This window comes from Chiloscyllium punctatum, chromosome 37 (assembly GCF_047496795.1).
Source record: "Chiloscyllium punctatum isolate Juve2018m chromosome 37, sChiPun1.3, whole genome shotgun sequence".
Classification (NCBI taxonomy): domain Eukaryota; kingdom Metazoa; phylum Chordata; class Chondrichthyes; order Orectolobiformes; family Hemiscylliidae; genus Chiloscyllium; species Chiloscyllium punctatum.
The window spans coordinates 59,033,617-59,048,937 of NC_092775.1; the positions used below are offsets into that span (position 1 = coordinate 59,033,617).

Consider the following 15,321-nt stretch of genomic DNA (forward strand, 5'->3'; position numbering starts at 1 on the left):
TGAACTGCAATTTTTCAGTTGGCTACCAGGGCAACTCTTCCATGCATTTGGCAATCCATAATTTGACTAAATTTTCATTTATCCAGTCGTTGTTATTTGAGTACTAGCACAAAAACCCTGTGGGGAACCTGCTGTGAATTATCATAAGACTTTAATTTTGTTCCATCAACTATGCAGGCTAGTACCATAAAGAATTTTGTCTTCTCCTGTTATAGGATGTTTCATTAGAACTGTTTTTGAACTGTTTGATTTTATGGTTCAGTTAGGCTGATTTAAAATTCATGGGTATTTCATCCATGTTGCCAGTAGGGTTCAAATAGGTACTTACTACATTTTTAGATTTTTATTGTCACATGTACTTGAGTGCAGGGGTACTGTGAAAAGTGTACCAGTTGCCATTCTCTTACCTTCTTAGAATATAAAAGACTGGATTGAAAATACAGAAATAAAAGAAACAGCCAAAAAAAAGGAAATAGCAGATCATGAGTCCTTTGCTGCCAGAAACACACAACTACAAAGTCCATCTTACAGTCTGCAAACACTTAGGTGCCCCGTGGCCCTGCACACTGCCACAGCCAGAATGTCACTGCCTTTGCCATCACTTGGGCCCAACCATGTCCTGGAGACGTGCCACTGCTGCTGGAGTTGTTTACTTTCTTTGACGCCATCTTGTCTCCACTATCATAAGTCTATGCTGGACCAATATCATAAATGCAGCTACTGCTGAAATTACTGAGTCCCGAACTGGCCCCAAACTTGATGCTGTGCTCACCATGTCGAAGCAGCCAGTGCCTCATTCTGATTTTTCTTCAGACATCAGGTAAAACGCCAAAAAACATGGTAATTTTGGAGTTAAGAATTTTGGGTAGTCTCTGAGATATCTTGGATTTCAGTGGCAGTACGAGTCACAGTTGTTCAATGAAGTAACTGAAGTGTTCAGCTGTTGCTCTGGAATTTTTACTGGTTTGATTGAGATCACTTAGGTGTGTATACATTGTATTTCTGGTGTCCATGCAATCATTCTATAAATTTCTGACTCATTCTGTTACATGCTACTCAAGATCAGGTCGGTGGCTTGTTTGTGTTCATGTAGCACATTTGGTCTTTAGCATCTTGAAAACATATTCCTCTTTCCCTTGTGCCTGTTCTGCCACGAAGTCTGAATTCCTTTGCTGCAGCACGGTTATTTGACAAGTTGGCAAATGTTAAAAATTTTAGCTTAAACAGCTTCAAACTTTGTTCTTTTTGTTGGAAGGCCCATTTTTATTTGTCATTCACCATGTGCAGCCTACTAAGTGGACAGGTTTTAAACACCTGCATATCTTTTAGTGACACTGTCCATAATGTCCCATGATCTTATGTACCAACTTCGAGGATGAGTTAAGCATTCATTTCTAAGGGCAAAAATTTAGTGCAAATACAGCGTGCCTCAAAAATAGGAGTTGATGTATATGCTGAACATGAGGCCTAAACATGATTTTTGACACAAAAATAGTTATCTTTTATGTTGGGATCTGTGGTACAGTTTTCCACTTGGTTACAGTGGGATTTGAACTCTGAACATCTGAGAGATCCTCAACAAAGAAATCTTTCAAATGTGAACCTAGGTAATCTGTTAGACCGGCTATTTAATAAAACATTAGAATTAAGTCTTATACTGGCTTCACACAGTATTCACAAATGATGGTTCTAGCAGGACTTCTGATAAATGAGCAGCAGCATGAATCCTCACTTCTCTTTGTGTGCTCTCCTCCTCAAGTCCAGAGGCACAGTGTTTTTTTTGATATTAAACTTGGCCAAAGTATGCATTGAAATAATTCACCGCTTTAGTAACTTTGAAGTCAGTGGCTATTGCTAAGAATGTTTTCTTAGTTGTTCCTGTTCTATTATAGCTTCAAATGGCTGCCCAAATATTAATCCAAATCCATGTTGCGCTGACAAAGTGTCAACTTTTAACCCGTGTTCACTTACATATTACTACAGACCGTTTGAAAGAGATGGCTCCAGAGTATTTTTCGTTTAGACTAGGCAAAGTCACCCCAAAAAGGTATGATATATGTGAGCAGAAGAAGCAAGTTTTTTTATATTAATATAAACATTAAACAGTTATTTTAGATATTGCTGCTTCTAATTTAGGGAAGTGTGGTCATCAATTTGTGCAGAAAATAAAGATACGAACGATACCCTGATCCAAAACTAATAATCTGGTTAAATAGATTTCTCATTGACAATTTTTGTTCCAATATTCAAAGAATGACTATGCATTTAATTTTGATAAAGAAAACACCTGTTAATGCCAGCATAAAAGGATTTGAATTGTACTTTTATGGGAAACTTTTTTTACATAAAAAATTTGGTTTAAACATTTTGTGGAAACTTGTGTTTATGAATGTACTGACTTTGTTTGTTTGAAAACTCATCTGGAAACTACAAATCATTTTACCCTACAGAAAAGCAATTTCCTATTCAAACACCCCTTTTCCCACCACCCCCCCCCCCCCCCCGCCCCAAACTTTCCACAGATAATCTCTCCAACATTGTCCTGTACAGGGCAAAGGTGGAACCTGTCAAAATGTTGCAGTAAAAATTTGTGTGCATGCGCGCTATTTGGAGACTCAATGCCACTCCCAACCCCCCCGCCCCAAAACGTGGTAGCAGTAGTCTTATTGTTGGTGTCCAGTATGGCTGCCCAGGTAAGGGGGCGGATGGGGGAGTGGTTTTGGGCAGGGGTTGGGGGCGGGTGGGGGACAGGCTCACGTGCAGTGTGCTGCTGCCTCATCTCCTGAACAGGGAGTGGATTTAACAGAAAACTCCGAGCCCCAGAGGAAAGGCATTGAATCAGTTAACCGAATGATAGTTATCCGAACGAAATAGTGCCTACCCATCTCATTCAGATAACCAAGGTTCCTCTGTACTTTGGTATAGCTAAGGTCTTCTTTGGATTTGGTCCCAGGGCACCTTCGGGGAAGAACATTGCGCCCTGCTTGAAGGTGCAAGGTCAGTCGCTAATTATAGTGGTGAGAGATAGTTCCGAATCAAGTTTGTGTCAACAGGCACTTGCAGAAAATAGTGTTTCCGTACATCTGCATCCCCTATTCTTCAAGGTCACAAAGTTGGAAGGTGCTATTGTAGCTACCTTGGTGAACTGTCATGCTGTATCTTTTCGATAGTACACGCTGCTGTCAAGGTGCAGCAATAGTTATAAGCAGGTGTTGAAATTGATGAATTGGGAGCCAATCAAGCAGGGTTTTGTTTCAGAACGGTAACCACCTGTATTCATGTAGGAGCTACGTTATTAGAATGGCCTTGGACAATTTTATAAGGGGAGAAAGGAAGAGTTGAAGCAAAGATTCCAAAAATGGAGTTAGAGTTTTGGAAGGCTTTTGAAGTAAGCGAGTGGTGGGTGAGGAGAGTTTCAATTATGCCCATTTTGGGAATTTGGGGCGTAAGGGATCAGTTCCACTCAGCATTTCTGTGATATTTGTGCACAACTTCAGAATGCATAGTGCTACCTAAACATATGTATTTATGCATAAAAGTAGGCAATGTTGCAAAAACACTGCAGGTAAAGCTTTTTTTTGAAGATAAATATTTTGGGTCTGCGTAACTGAAAGTTCAAATGCTTGAGAAAGTTAATCCATTCTCTGCAGATGCAGTTTGGCCTCCCTATTTTCATTCTAGTTTGATTTGGTTTCAGATTTCCAACAAATGCAGTTGCTATTTTGCATTTATAGATGCCTGTAATAGAGAGTACATGTATCACACTTCAGAAAGAGTGTAACAGAGGGAGTGCAGGTTAGATTTATTAGAATGACACTTGGACACCTAGGTAATATTTGTTTTAATATCCTGTTTTGAACTTCAAAAGCTAATTTGATCAAAGTTTTTCAGATAGAGGCTGTTACAAATACAACATTTAAAAGGCATCTGGATGGGTATATGAATAGGAAGGGTGTAGAGAGGCATGGGCAAAATGGTCAGGTTTGGATGACATGGATGAGTTGGATTGAAGGGTCCATTTCTGTGCTATATGAGTCCATCAATACGGGAAATAGATAGGGTAGATGGAGATGGTGAATCTATTCCAATTTGAGAGTCTGTTACTTGGAAACCATAATCTTAAAATTAACGTTAGATGTTTTGAGGAAACACCTCTTTGTGCAAATGTTGGTGAGAGTTTTGAATTCTCTTCTGCAAACAGCAGCTGATGCTCAATCACTTGGTGATTTTAAAATTTGAGATTAATTTTTATTAGCTAAGTATTTTAGGAATATGAAGCACAGATGGGTGTATGGAATTAGGTCTGAGATCAACAGTGGTGTAATTGAATAGCAAAACAAGCACGAGGGGCCAAATGTCCCAATCCTCTTCTATTATGTTGCTAATGGTGCAGAACTATATGATTATCCAACATCCTTATGACTATACCAATATCTATCGCACCAGTCATTGTATAGAGATAGCCAGCAATGCATAAAGTACCACGTTTGTATGTAATTTTCACCACTCTTAAAATATGATTTGAACTTTTGAGATGCTAATAAGATTTAAATGTTTTGTTTCAGGAGTTCTATGAACATACAACAATCCTCTGGCAGGATGAAGGTGTGAAAGCATGCTACGAGAGGTCGAATGAATATCAGCTCATTGACTGCGCACACTAGTAAGTTATCTTCTCTTCGTAAATTGGTGGTGAGGAATGGGCAGTGTAGAATTTGCTCTAATGCAGAGTGTTACGTAACTTTAATATAAACTCTATTTCTGGAAATTATCTAGTAATCCAATCCCTGCATTACTTGCTAACATTGCTTCTAAAACCAACACTGAAAAGTGCTTTAAGTGTTGATTTTTTTGCTAAACTAAAAACTCTTTTATTGTAATTTTGAAGAGGCTATGCCACTGTTGCCTGAAGGTCCAAGAATACTTTAAAAGGATTTTTCTACCTTTTGTCATGGTATGTGACAAGACCTTGGTCAAGGGTAAACTTATTAAAATCTCAGCTTCTAAGGATAGAAGAGGCAACTGAAAAAGGAACAGGAAAGACCATGGAGGGAAACCAGTTTTAAAATTTAAGCATACACCATCTGGTGCCTGCATGGTTTGATCAAGCATATTGGTGATGTGATGGGTAACTTTGTGGGAGTTAAGATGTGGGATGCAGACTTTGAGAAGTTTACGTATGGTGTAGACAACTGGCCAGTTAGAAGAGTACTGGAATAGTTCAGACTTGAGGTAACAAAGGCATTGATGAAAGTTTTGATAGCTGTGAGCAGGGGTTGGGTCGAGTGCTTATTTTAATGGCTAGTTTTCAATTCTGAATCTATTTTATATTGATGGATCGACTTGATGTGAGGAACAGTAATGAAGCCTTTAACAACTTTAGCACTTCATTCTTAAATACACAATATTAAAAGAAATGTGTTTGGGCTAAGTGAATGTAGAAAGAAATGTAAAAGGATGTTAAAATACTTTGGATACAAAAGGATGCTGAAGAAATGAAGCGCAGGACTTAAGTACAGCACTTTTGGTCTTTGTTGTAACACTGAAAGTGGTTTGAAGAGATGTTTAAAAAGACAAAATTAGGTTGCAGGAAAACAGACTTGCTAAGTGATTATTCATCAGTGGTCACAATTACAGTGGATTAATTTGGGTACTAGAAAAATCCTGCTGGACTGACTAAATGCAAATTTGGTACGAAGATTTGAGACATGTAAATCTGGCCAGGTATATGCAGGCCTATTGACTTTCTATTAATCAACAGTAGCTTCGTGTTAAACATGGTACGTGATCAGGGACCATGCAACCACCACTGCCCTTGATGGCTGCCAACACCTTGATGTTCCCAAATCTTATACCTGTTCTGCTTAAAATTATGGTGTATTTACTTTTTGTTTCTCTTCCTGTTTTACTGTCAAGTTCTAGCTTTTAACTTCGAAGTAAATTTCCAACAAATTATAGACAGCTCTTGATGATCACCTGTAAAATTTCCTCCGAGATGCTGTTTTCCACACAGCTTTCTCAATACCGGTGTGTTGTCCTTCTGGGTCTCAAACCACAATTGCGTCGCTTTTATTTAACATCCATTGTCTAGGTTACAGTCTAATTTTTGTAATGTAAATGCAGCATTTTAGTAATCTCGTTCTGTCAATAGTAGATAAAATTATGGAAATCATTCTGGTTAGCAGCAGTATTTCAGAAGCAAAAATGAGCAAGTTACTCACTAAGTCCTCTGAAGTGCGCACACATTCTGCCTTAAAAGGCAGATGCAGGAAAGACAGCATGGAGGAAAGCAATGATAACTTGGCATCCTCTCTAGAAAAATGAATTGAGGTCACAAACTAGTGTCTCAAGCACCCATCTGTCTACTTACAACAAACCTGGAGTTGTATCTAGCTTATGCTTGCAGTCCCAGAACTGGAAATTGTTACAAATGTAGCATAGATGAAAATGCAGATATTACTGTTATTTTCTTATGGCTGCTCTCTCTGCTAATTATGCACATTACTAAGCATTCCATAAGGCATTAAGCATACCATATACACCAAAAGATGAGTTTTATTTGGCAATTGTTTTCTAAATTATCATGCAATATGAAAAGATACCCCACACAGCACTGACCCTAAACTCTTCAACTGATTTTTGGTTGATGATATAACTAACTTCCGATAACATACCTTTAAAGAAAATTTTGCTCCATGTGGTGGCCTTGGTAATCAAGCTGGACTCTTAATAAAGAGATGCTCTGTGTCTTGATCTTGAAAATTGTTGTCGAGAGTATGGTGCTGGAAAAGCACAGCAGGTCAGGCTGCATCAGAGGAGCAGGAGAATCAACGTTTTGGGCATAAGCCCCTCATCAGAAATGGGGCTGGGGGCTGAGAGATAAATGGGAGGGGGTGGGGGTTGGAAAGGTAGATGAGAATGTGTTAGCTAGATGAAGGTGAGGGAGAAGGTGATAGGTCAGAGAGGAGGGTGGAGCGAATAGATGGGAAAGGTGATGGACTGGTCAGGAGAGCGGTGCTGAGTTGGAGGCTTGGGGCCAGTATAATGTGGGAGGAGCAGAAATGAGGAAACTGGTGAAATCCACGCTGATTCAATGTGCAGGGTCCCAAGGTGAAATATGAGGCATTCTTCCTCCAGGCGTCGAGTGGTAAGGGTTTGGCGATGGAGGAGGCCCAGGACCTGCCTGTCCTTGGCGGAGTGGGAGGGGAGTGACGTGTTCAGCCAAAGGGCGGTGGGGTTGTTTGGTGCACGTGTCCCAGACATGTTCTCTGAAAACTCGACAATTAGGCCTCCTGTCTCCCCAATGTAGAGGAGACCTCATCAGGTGCTAGATGACATTGGTGGAGGTACCAGTAAATTTCTGTCAGATGTGGAAGGATCCTTTGGGATCTTGGGCGGAGGTGAGGGGAGCGGTGTGGGCCCAGGTGGCAAGGGAAGGTGCCAGGAGTGGGGTGTGGGCTGGTGAGGGGTACAGATCTGACGAGGGATTCGTGGAGGGAATGGTCTCTTCGAAATGCTGATAGGGGTGGGGAGGGAAAAATGTATCTAGTGGTGGGGTTTGTTTGTAGGTGGTGGAGGATGATGCGATGTATGTAGAGGTTGGTGGGGTGGAAGGTGAGGACCAGAGGGGTTCTGGACATTGGTGGAGGTACTGGTAAATTTCTGACGTTGGTGGAGCCTCTTGAATATTTGTTCTTATGGCTTGACTGGTCTTGAAGTTGCTCCTTTAGAATTTACAACAAATTGTCTTTGGACAGCAAGAGTATTTTTGGACAGGGAGGAATATCTGAAACCTTTTATTAAATACCAGGAAACCTTGCAGATAATTTGTGATTATTCCATTAAAATTAAGATGACTTCCCTTGGGGTTCTCTACTTGTTTTTTATTACAATATTATCCGACACAATAGCTGATCATGACCTTGTCTGTTTTTGTTTTGTAGCCCATATTGTAGAATGGCCTACCACTTTAGGGTGATATCCAGTCCAAGTGATAAGTCCCATTGGCTTCAGGTTTCCCTTGCAACAAAGGATGCCTGATTAATTGCTACAACAGGGATCTACATTTGGGCTGAGAGGAATGGTTTGTAGTAGTGAGAGTTTCTCCCAGCAATTCTGCTTCAAATAAGGAATAATCATTTGCAAAAGTGTACATCTTAGGCTGTTCAACAGCATTTTTCTGCTATTTTAATTATGATTTTTGAAGTTTTGCTTGATAATTGGATGAGTGTGGTAATGTCTGCTGAGATTGAAAAAACACTGGCATAAGATGTCATCTGAAGGAATTGCCCACCAGTTAATACTTCATGCAGAAAAACTGTCTTTGCTTCAATTGTAAGCACTCTTGAAGATCCTAAGTCTTTGCATGCCCCTGATATTGTATGTCTCAACATGCAACATCATGACTGTAGCTTTCATACTTAGGAAACTCAATTTTGCATTTATTTTAACTGCATTATGAATTTTACATGCTGCATATCTCAGCAAGTAACCAATTACCAGTACTTTTTTTTTACTGTTGAGAATTTTTAAAAAAATTATTCTGTATTTAGTACTATTGTTTTCTTTTACTCCTTTTAGTCAAAAACCAGTGGTTTTCTTGTAAATTTTCATGTCCACATAGTTAATGAAAATAAACAATGTAAATTCACCAGCTTTTGGATGGCTTTTCAGCCAAATCATTGAATAATGAATGAAAACTGAACCTTTGAAACTTTATCCTCGAATTTTGTCCCATTTGCTGAAATGTCAACTTTCCAAAGTAATTGTGATAGCCTCATTCCAGTGTAGATTAGAAAATGAAGAGTTTTCTGTTTGCTTTTCCCTTGATCTCTCCTTAGGTACTTGGCCTCTCATGCACTTGCAAGGTCAAGCTTTCAGGCTTGGTTACGAGCTCACTCAAGTTATAGAGTCATACAGCACAGAAATAGGCCCTTTGGTCCAACCAATCCATGCTGAACATAATCCCAAACTAAACTAGTCCCACCTGCCTGCTCCTGGCCCATATCCCTCCAAACCTTTCCTTTTCATACTTCATGGGGACAGCACGGTGGCACAGTGGTTAGCACTGCTGCCTCACAGCGCCAGAGACACTGGTTCAATTCCCGCCTCAGGCAAGTGACTGTGTGGAGTTTGCATATTCTCCCCGTGTCTGCATGGGTTTCCTTCAGGTGCTCCGGTTTCCTCCCACAGTCCAAAGATGTACAGGTTAGGGTGAATTGGCCATGCTAAGTTGCCCGTGGTGTTAGATGAGGGGGTAAATGTAGGGGAAAGGGTCTGGGTTGGTTGCTCTTTGGAGGGTCGGTGTGAACTTGTTGGGCCAAAGGGCCTGTTTCCACACTAAGTAATCTAATCTATTCACGTATTTGCTCAAATGTAACTTTTAATTGTTGTAACTGTACCCACATCCACCACTTTCTCTGGAAGTTCATTCCACACATGAACCACTCAGTTTATTTTTTTTAAAAAGCCCCTCGTCTTTTTAAAATCTGTCTTCTCTCACCTTAAAAATATGTCCCCTAATCTTGAAATCCCCCACCCTAGGGAAATTATACCTGTCATTCTCCTTATCTTTGCTTACAGTCTCCCACACCCCCACCCCCATCACAACTTTGCCCTATTCGTGTCTTAGTGTACTTTGCCACCAGTAGAAAAAATCCATTTCTCCTTTTCGCACCTTAATTTACACCTGTTTCACATCTGTCTTTCTCTTTTTATTGCAATTAACAACCTCTTTGTATTTTACACTGTGCCTTCACACAATGTCCCCCTTGCTTCTTTGCCCCTGCAAAAGGTTTAAAAACCGTCATTTACAGTTCTGCAGAAGTAATATTGGGCTAGAATGGACCTGTCTCTCCAGCATTTGGTTTTCTCTCTTTGTGACTTACTGTGAAACTGCTCTATCTCTATCATAATTTAGATGTGAAAGCATTCCAATATCTTTCTTATATGTTGAGGTGAATCTGCAACCCTCAAAATATGCACTCTGATACCTTTTTCTTCACATTGATAATCTGTTTATCTTATGCCAGTGATTTAGTATTTGTGTATGAATGCTGCACAGTTAACTGTGTTTATTTTGTATCGAATAAACTTCCCCTCCCAACCCAGGTCATTTTTTTAAGCTGCAGGAATTGTTGCAAACATTTTCAGCTGTCTAAAATGAGGAAATACTTTAAAGTATGTTAACAACGGAGTATTCATGCATGACTTGTGTTGTTTAAGTTTAGGCTAGAGAGCTGATAATGCTTTTGGTTCGCAAGTTGTTTTGAGCAGGTGATCAAAGAGCACGATCATGTGATCGGCTGATAAAGATGCTGCCAGATCTGCTCAGTATTTCCAGTATTTTCTGTTTTTGTTTTCAGCATCTCTGCAGTATTTTGCTTTCATATGTGCTGCTGCTGTCACTTAAGTAAAAGCTTAAACAATGTTGAACTAAAAATAGAAAATTCTGGAAATGCTGACTGATCTGGCACAATTTGTGGTAAAAGAAGCTGACTTTCTTCAGAACTGGGAGTGCTTAGAGTCTCCAGGCTTTCAGCAATAACAGTGGTAAAGAGGTAATGTGGAAAAAAAATTAAAGAGCTACAGTAGAAGTAGGCCACTGTGCCCAAATGAACACGTTCTGCCATTCAGAGATCATGATTGATTTGCTTATGACCTTAACTCCTCTTCCCTAGCTGTCCATCATTACCTTCAATTCCCTTGTGAATCAAAACTGCAATTCAGCTTTGAATATATTCAACAACCCAATCTCCACAGCTCTCTGGAGAAGACCATTTCAAAGACTCTCTGAGAAAAGAAATTTTCTCAGTCATAAATAGGATATGCCTAATTTTGAACTTAGCCCTCAAGTTCTAGATTCAAGTTCTCGAAAACATTCAGCACCTACCCAGTAGAGTCCCCTGAGAGTCTTAGTCTGAGATTATGCCAGCTGGTCCTAGACACACACACACACAGGGTTGATGCAGAGAGGTGGATTCCCCTATCAAGCCAGTTAAGATGCCTCTCATTCTTTTCGGCTCCACTGAGAGCAAGCCCAACCTTCTCGATCTCTCCTCACAATAAAAGCTCTCTTTTCCCCAACCCCTACATCCAGGATCAACTAAGTTAACTGTCTGCAATGCCAGTTTATCTGAGATAAAGGGACCAAATGTTCAGTGTTCTAGGTGTTGTGTGATTTGCTCGATTTCAGATGTTTCCTTAAAACCCTCCATTTTGACCAAGTTATTTTCCAGTCTTCCTAGTTTTTTCCCCTATGTCTTTTTTAAACCTCCCAAAATTATTAAATGTTTAAGATGCTTTATAAAGTTCAAATTGCTCTTATTCCACCAGCATATCAATGCCTTATAACATGCAGATTTGATTTTCCTGAGTCATTTCCTTGCACCCCTCTTTATAATCTCTCATACAGAAATTTATTGTGTATATGCTGTTCTGTTGTATGTCCAGTTGTTTTTATTGGTCTCTGAATGTAGAACTATCATTCACACTGCAAGTTGTCATGGCACTGTTGTGAACTTATTTTGTGCATGCAACACTAGCTTAATTTTAATATTTTTCCTCTGTGATAAAGTAATCTCTTCAAAACTGAATCCCAGTCCAGAGTTCTTGTTGGTACATGGCTGAACATTTTCTGCTTCCTTGCCTTTATTCCTTGCAATCTCTTTCATTCTGTATTTCTATCTTGTTTTGCAATTTTCATTGTCAGATACTTTTAAAGGCAGCAAATTATGATTATTCCTGCTAAAGTTAGTTTCTTTGCAAATTATGAAGTTAGCATCACAAGATGCTGTGTAATAACCCTGGCATCAGCAGCAAATAAATGAACCTATTGAGGAAAAGTATTTTTCTCTATAACTCCGGACTCCCCAGTTGTTCAGGAATCCATCTGTCAGCCTTGAGCGTACTCAGTTAATCAGGCTCCATAGGTCACTAAGTAGAGAATTTGTCCTAGACAGAAGTGGGTACTGCAGATGCTGGAGTTCAAGATTAAAGTGGTGCTGGAAAAGCACAGCAGGTCAAGCAGCATCCGAGGAGCAGGAAAATTGACGATTTAGACAAAAGTCCTTCATCAGGAATCGGCGAATTTGTCCTTGTCGCCATCATAAATGCTCAGCCCTTGGCATGAAACTGTGTGCTTTCTTTTTCTGGATTCTACCTCATATGGAGCACCCTCTTAGAATATTCCTCGTAAGCCCTCTCACTGTTTTATATTTGTCATATCTCATTTTTTAAAATTGCCAATGTGTATAGGCCCAATCCGTTCAGTCTTTCATTATAGATATTTCTGGGTTCTTTACGTAAACTCACCAATCACGCACACAGGCTTGGCAAACTATTGTTAGATTGTATTTAATTGAAGATTAGAATATACACACATTGCAGAAAGCTCAACAGGTCTACTCCAACAGTCAAAACTAACAGATCCATAGTCTGCTGGTTACATCCTACTTTGCATTCCAGTACTGCTATGATGCAAGCAGGTTACTTCCATATTTTTATGGCGATATTACAAAATCTTTCTACCAAGAATCAATTTCCTGAACTTTCTCCAATGTACATATATAATCTCTGAATAAGACCTCTGGGTGTGTGTTCACCAGTGTTCTGTGTAGCTGTAGCAAAACTTCCCAACCTTTTATTCTCCAACTGCCCTTGCAGTAAAGGTCAACATTCCATTTATGTTACTAATTGCTTCTAATTGAAAGCAAGCTTTTTTGCACTTGCATGCTTTGATTGATGACCAGATCACTGCACTACAGCGTTCAGTAAATTTCTTTCAATTTGAATAATACCATGGTGAATACTTTTTCTCATGACATACCCCATCTGTCAAACACGGTGGCTCAGTGGTTAGCACAGCATCGGGGACCCGGGTTCAATTCCTGCCTCAGGCAACTGTCTCTGTGGAGTTTGCACGTTCTCCCCGTGTCTGCCTAGGTTTCCTCCCACAGTCCAAAGATGTGCAGGTTAGGGTTGATTGGCCATGTTAAATTGCCCGTAGTGTTAGGTGCATTAGTCAGGGGTAAATGTTGGGGAATGGGTTTGGGTGGGTTGCTCTTCAGAGGGTCGGTGTGGACTTGTTGGGCTGAAGGGCCTGTTTCCACACTGTAGGGAATCTAATCATGTTAATCCCTTTTAAAAAAAAAATGTGTGCCCGACACTCACTCTAAGCGTTTGGATTGTTTCTGTTCTTGCAGCTTGATTTCCCATATATCTTTATACTGTTATCAAATTTGACCCCACTCAGTTCCTCCATCGAAGTATGAATAGTTGAGGCCTAAGCACTGGCAAACTACAAATGACTCATTTATTCTAACTCTATTTCGTGTCAGTTAACTAGTTCTGTATCCATGGCTAACATAGTGTGTAATTTGACACTTTATCAAATCTCTTTTGAAAATTCAGATGCAGTTATGTGTATTGGTCTCCCTTTATCCACATTGCATATTGCACCTTTCCCTGCCAAATAATTTAACACTTTTTTTTCCAAACAGCTCCCCTTTCATAAACCCATGCTGATTCTGCTTGGTTGCATTTTGATTTATTAAATATTCTGGTTCCTTCATAATGGATTCCATAGTTTGCCCAATTACATGTTATAACTGACCGATTAATGTACTGTTTTCTGTCATCGTTCTGCCTTGAGTAGAAGCTTCAGATTGTTTTCCAATTGGCTAGGAAATTTCTGAAATCTGGGGAACTTTTGGGCACAACCAATGCATCCATTATCTCTGTAGCTGTTTCTCGTCCCTAGATTGTAGGCCATCAAATGTAGAGAATCTGGTGGCCTTTAGTCCCAGTATTCTGTATTACTAGGATAATGTTACTGTAAAATTGTACTGAGTTTAGGTCTCTAAATGACGTATAACACCTGATCCTCATGGTCATGTTAGCGGGAGTAAATGACACTCTAACTATACAAAGTTAGAGTCACTAACTGGAGTGAAGCACCTGAATCCAGTGGCCAGGCATTATTTGTTTATACAGCTTGCAGTGTAGAATTGTAATGCACTTATGATTTATTACTTGGTTGTCATTGTCATTGTGCTATTGTAAACTTAGGTTTTCAGACCTTTATACCTTTCTACTGCAGCTGGTGAGGTTATTATAATACTTCTTTTGATGTAAACTATTGTTCAATTCCATTTCATGCCTTGGAGGATTAAGATCCTTAAACTGCACATTTGCACTGAACCAAATACATTAATTCCCAGTTTGATTCTGACTCGTTAATTGGACAAAGTTTGAAATGACCATTTCTCCTTCCTTCTCTGTTCTGGCTAGAAATGTGTTTCTGAATCCTGGGGAAAAACTGGATTGCACCTCCTTTCTTGTGTTCTCTCTTTCAAATCTGATTCTGCATATTAATTTAAATTGTTCTTGAAACAAACAAATTTTTTGTTTTTAAAACTGGAAGACTTGTAAAAGGATATTATGTGATCAGTAGTACTCTTTGAATTCAAGGTGCACTGCCCATTGATGTCCTCTGTGGACCATCTAATGGTCTTGTTAATATACATTTGCACCAATTTTAACTCGAGGCTTGACAGAGCCTTCATTGCTGTGTATCTTTTAAGTAAGCATGATTGAATGAATAAGTGTATTCATTTCCTATAATGTAAACCTCATTAAATTTTGAAATGCAGGTTCAATTTGAATGTTGAGATCAGTAATTCTAGATCATGACCTTTTTTTTTAATGTAGCCTTGCGTTTTTTTTCCTCTTGGCCATTTCATTTTCTTGACTTTTGGATGGCAGCTATGAAGGTTCAAATGCACAGGGATAGCAGGCTAACTTGCCCTCAATGTTACAAGTAGCTTGTGAAAAATCATTGGGTATGAAAATTTGAGTGTAAGTGAATCCTGTGATATTAATTTGTTATAGCTGACCATTGTAGGCACAATGTCTCTGAGAACATGAAGAGTTCAAAGTTTGATTGACAGATCACCAAGTGTGGAAGAGACTAAGCTGCACCTCCATTTGGAAATTTTGCCTTTCCAAAGTTCACTGATGCAGTCCCTCCAGTTTCAGGCTTGTTCCCCCTCGTTCAGCATGCTTGTCCAGAGACAGTATCTATGAAAGATTCCTTTACTCCTCATCCGATGATTGCAAGTCATGGAGCAATTATCATGGACCATGAATCTGGCCTGTTTGAACAAGTGAAATGGTCTCTTCAGGATCAAAAACAGCAACGTCCATGTTACAGCAAGATGTTTCCAACTTGAGTATCAGTGCTGCACTGATTGATGCATACAAAATCCAAGTTCAATTCAAACAGAAAACAGGAGACAAAATATGCCTGAAGAGGAAATTATG

At 39.6% G+C, this 15,321-nt stretch overlaps 1 protein-coding gene across 4 annotated transcripts in view; it reads left to right on the top strand.

The window, feature by feature from the left end:
• The window catches only part of gnas (GNAS complex locus), a 317,108-nt gene that overhangs the window by 217,627 nt on the left and 84,160 nt on the right, over positions 1–15,321 (top strand). For all 4 annotated transcript variants that reach the window (XM_072556893.1, XM_072556897.1, XM_072556894.1 and 1 more), the window contains exon 5: positions 4,566–4,663. In XM_072556893.1, the coding sequence (XP_072412994.1) occupies positions 4,566–4,663 (98 nt within the window). The remainder of the gene's footprint in view (positions 1–4,565; positions 4,664–15,321) is intronic.